Source organism: Penaeus vannamei, chromosome 8 (genome assembly GCF_042767895.1).
Source record: "Penaeus vannamei isolate JL-2024 chromosome 8, ASM4276789v1, whole genome shotgun sequence".
In the NCBI taxonomy this organism is placed as follows: domain Eukaryota; kingdom Metazoa; phylum Arthropoda; class Malacostraca; order Decapoda; family Penaeidae; genus Penaeus; species Penaeus vannamei.
Window position 1 is genome coordinate 6,915,295 of NC_091556.1, and position 5,000 is coordinate 6,920,294.

Genomic DNA, 5,000 nt, shown 5'->3' on the forward strand with positions numbered 1-5,000 from the left:
TGTCGGTGTTGGTGTCCCTACCTTAAAATCTACTTTATGTCCAACTTGTTCACAAAACCACCAGACGTCATCGCGAAGTCGGATATCTACACGCATAGCAGGATTTTTTCTAAAAAAAAAGAATAAAAAAAATAATTATATTCATGTAAAAGATCGACTAAATGAGATACAGACTAACGTGATATGAAACTCACATTTCCTAATAAACATATTTCACAGTATAAGTTTCTACCTTTTGGCAGACTTTTGCAACTCGACGTACCTGTGGAATAACGTACCTCACTCTTACCAATTAACTATAACTCATCACAATATCGCAAATGACACCAATGCAATTTCCATCTCATGGAAGCCTTTGAAAGCAAAGCTCGAATTCAGTTAATCATGTCAAGAGCCATTTAAGAGAAGGAACTTACCTCTGCAGGTGGGAAAGAGCCCTTTCGACGTCCTCTGTCTTGAGGGGGCTCGTGCTATTGAGTGTCATGAGGAAAAACCCCATTCTGGCGCCGCGGTTGTGGACGACGTGGAACCCGAGAGATTCCCTGTCGAGTGGCCAGAGCCATTTCACGTCCCCGCTGCTTAGAGATCTGTTAGGGAAAATTTAAGTCTTTTAGATGCAGGGATGTAACTACGAACCGCCCCCTAAATCCCGCCCAGAAAAACAAAGAATCCTCCCAGTATTCACGACAGGAGAGCGCGTACGACCGACGTCCAGGAAGTCTGTCCGTCCAAGGGTCTGTCCGACGCTCCCTTCTGCCGTGAAGACGTGGAGGATTCTTTGTTTTCCTGGGTGGGGTTTGGGGCCAATAGTACAGGGAGTACAGCCCTCTGCATTAGACAATACAGTGACGGATTCTGTGTAGATTATTCATACTTTACCCTGAAATTTCCCTGGGGCAAACCATGCCCTCCCCTGCTATCTGGTCCATGCTTGTAGCTAATGTGTGTGTGTGGGGAGGGGGGGCTCAGTGCGATTAAACCTACACATTATCATTATAGAAGGAGAGAGGAATCAATATCGCCGCGACACGTTTGGCGGAACTATAAGAAAAAAAAAATTATTGACTACCCAGCCTGAAAAGTTTGACAAAAGGAACGAAGGGTATTGTGTGATACATAAGTTTATATAGATTTGTATGGTTATCTACGTGTGCTTGTGTCTATCATTAATTTCCGGCAAATGACAAAATCGCCGTCTATTAAATACATTACGTAAGCTTTGCTCTTAATAATTTTCTTAATATTAATGAGCAATTGATACTATTAGTTCTGATTATTATTACTGATATATATTAATATAAATGTGTGCGTGTGTATGTATGTAGGTACTGTGTATGTATGCATGTATGTAGGTACTGTGCATGTATGTATGTATGTAGGTACTGCGTATGTATGCATGTACGTAGAAATTATGCACGTGCGTTCATACGTGTGCGAAACAATTTTTGCTTGCCTTGAGAAGTAGATTTGCCGCCTCGGTTTCTCCCCCAAGACGCCCCTGTCCCCGAGGTCGAGGCGGAGCGCAGACGCCCGCAGGAGAGGCGCCCGCAGCCGAGGCACCGCCCGCAGCCACAGACCCATTGCTGACGGTGATGCCTTCGGAGGATTCACGGGCGGGAGGCGGTGTCTCCTGGGAATAAATGAGGCGGTGTTGCTACGGACTATTGTGGTTCGAATGGTATATTTTGTGATGATGGTTAGTAGTAGTAGTAGTGATAGTGACAGTGGTGTATCATATGTGATACACCACTATGATATATGATAGTATCATATATATATATATATATATATATATATATATATATATATATATATATACATATATATATATATATGTGATAGTATCAGTAGTGGTGGTCGTGATGATGATGGTGACGATAATGATGATGATAATGATAATGATAATGATAATGATAATGATGATGATGATGATGATGATGATGATGATGATGATGATGATGATGATGATGATGATGATGATGATGATGATGATGATGATGGTGGTGGTGACGATGATGTTGATGATGACTCCCTTTTATATCAATAAAAGTTGTAGCGTATGAAAATTTAAGGTTTTATAACTGTTCCTGGGTCTGAGCTCTCTCTTGCCGGAACATACGAGGTGAACATTTTGTAGACCAGGCGGGGGTGGGGGAGCGGCAGCCCCCCTAAAAGGGAATTTAAGGGGGTAGAGCACCCTATACAACCCGGACATGTGTTCGCGCACTATGCTTACTAGTATTCTATCGACATGTCTCGAAATGCCCTGATATGTAGGCCTATCATGCCCTCCCCTTATATCGAGACCGATATCGTAGTTAAGCTTCGTTTGCGAAGGAAATGAGTGCTAGATTAGTTTGAAACACGACGAAAACCATTGAAAAATTATCCTATTCACCCATAAAACGGTGTGGGGTTGCATTTCCAAATTTACCCACATGGCGCCTAAGAAATAATGCATACAGTTCGAAGAAAAGCACTTACCTGAAGAACCGAAGCTACAACTAAATTATAGTTTTATATACTCCTAATAAAGACAAGTAAAAACCTAAAATATAACCAACAGGTGAACAATAACAAAACGTTTTGAAGGAAAAACAAAATGTTTAGAAACTTACCAATATTACAGACGACAATAACTTTCAGAGCACGTAACTGATACCACTGAAACTCTCCAAGCACTATTTACTTGTTTTTATAGTAATTCTTTCCTCGTTATTACAATTATCCTTGTAATTCTGTTTCATTTTTTAACTTTTACAAGTTGATTATTCACTGTTACGTCGGTGTGTGTTTAAATAAATGTGGCACAGAATCTCAGCCACGGTTACGAGACCATGTTGTAAAGGGAACTGTTATCGAGAGAATAAATATGATGTAAAATTCTGCGTTTGGAAACTCTTGAGCGTGGCTAAAGTTGCCACATTATCCACATAAAATGACCTTTTTGGGAGCTAGCAACAGTAGTGATAAGAATTCTTATGTTTTGTGTGTCATGATTTAGACTTTTTGTGTTAGTTCCGATAATACTTTTTATTGTTATTAAGGTTCAGAATATACATTAAGAATCCCTTTCATGCTTAACATCTAAGTGACCATAGTAACGAATTTAATTTATAAGCAAGACCTACTGATGCTAAGATCTTTTTCAGATAACAGATACAGTATTGAGGTAAATATGACAGCATCTTATCTTATTGTGAATTAATCTTCTATAATTTCTTGATTATTGGGTGCACTGGCTAATCAGTTATTATGACTGCTGTTATTCACCTATTTCGAGATAAGCTTTTTTCAGTGGATTATACAAATATGCTGTATAACATAAAAAAAAATTGTTATTCAAATTTTCATTATAAATGGTTATGTATAAACCTTAAGTATGTGTAGCTTCCCCTTATCATTAATCAATTCATGTCATTAATAGTTGTGCACGAATAAGCTAAATGGACATGCTATATCTTCATAATTTTTAAAATCAACGTTGGTGATTGCATATATAGACACATAGGTACATAAACAATTAGGAAGATAGAAGTATAGATGAATATATATCTTCATAATTTTTAAAATCAACGTTGGTGATTGCATATATAGACATATAGGTACACAAACAATTAGGGAGATAGAAGTACAGATGAATATAAATATATAGACAAGAGATGTAGGTAAATACTCATAGATAAATAAATAGATATATTGACAGTTAAATGGGAAGAAAGACTAAGAAAGGTAGGTAAAAATCGTATTAGATATAAAATTAGCATTTCTTATATATAATACCACGACTGCACACAGCTTGCTGCCATTGTCTCTCTCCCCCTGTTTTCGTTTTGTGCAAGTTCTTAGTTGTTATATTTCTTGCAGAGTTTTTAATTCAATGAGTTCAATTTACTACTGCTCATGTCAAATGTTGCAAAAGAGGGTGATTTTAGTATTAATGCTAGTGAGTGATGTAATGTTATAAAGTTATCTGGTTCTTGATTACTTTGACTGTATGATATGAGGCATTCTTGAAGGGCACAAGTATCACAAAATTCCGTCACACACACACACACACACATATTCACACAAAGACATATATGTGTGTCTTTGCATGGATTAATTAGTTGAATGAATGGAGAAAAAAAGTATAAGTACGAGTCCGTGTGTGTATGTGTTCAGTATCCGTAGATATATACAAGCAGTATACGTATGTTTGTTATGCACACTAACAATAAAAACACCTCACTTTTCATGTCCTGGAAAGTAAAATCGCTCCGTTTGTTTACACATGGGCCAGTCGATATTTATACGGAAAGTTTATTCAGAAACACGAAAAATGACGGAGAGTGATAGTGTGATAGGGCCTTTAGCTTCTCGAACAAGACGGGTCAGTTGCCGAGGGAGAGGTGGACGGCAGACGCTCGTAAAAAAGGCACAGGTATTCAAGGCAACGACTGAGGACAGAGACCCATGCTTCACAATTTATTCCCTGTAGAGAAAGTGTTCTGAGAATGAATGAATCTTCGTGATTTTTTTTTTTTTTTTTTTTTTTTTTTTTTTACTACGTACGAAATGTTGGTTTGTGAGAGATGCATGGTAGAGTGTGTAATGGTATGGTGATGTAAGTATAGAATTTGTTGGGTTGTTTTGGTGTTAATGGGATATTAGAAACAATACTAAACATTACAAAATACTTATTCAAATCGTTTCAGACATCTGCGGAAAAAACTGTTTTTCTCTTAAAGAGTTTGATATCTAAATATCACAGGCAAGTAAACAAACAAATGAAAATTGACAATACGGATTTTTATCATGCTTTGAGATCTAAATTATACGTGATGACTTTTATATCGAGTCGACATTCTCGGTGAATAAGGTGGAATGGTGATGTGCCAAGCATATATATATATATATATATATATATATATATATATATATATATATATATATATATATGTGTGTGTGTGTGTGTGTGTGTGTGTGTGTGTGTGTGTGTGTGTGTGTGTACATACACG

The 5,000-nt window shown here is 37.3% G+C and overlaps 1 protein-coding gene across 1 annotated transcript in view; it reads right to left on the minus strand.

Moving 5' to 3' along the window:
• LOC113820893 (uncharacterized) overlaps positions 1 to 2,865 on the minus strand; it is a 5,020-nt gene extending 2,155 nt beyond the window's left edge. The window contains exons 1-4 of the mRNA XM_070124233.1: positions 2,619 to 2,865; positions 1,454 to 1,630; positions 417 to 587; positions 22 to 109 (exon numbers count right to left, since the gene is read on the minus strand). Of these exons, the coding sequence (XP_069980334.1) occupies positions 22 to 109; positions 417 to 587; positions 1,454 to 1,581 (387 nt within the window). The 5' untranslated portion in view covers positions 1,582 to 1,630; positions 2,619 to 2,865. The remainder of the gene's footprint in view (positions 1 to 21; positions 110 to 416; positions 588 to 1,453; positions 1,631 to 2,618) is intronic.
• Positions 2,866 to 5,000: the final 2,135 nt, after the last annotated feature.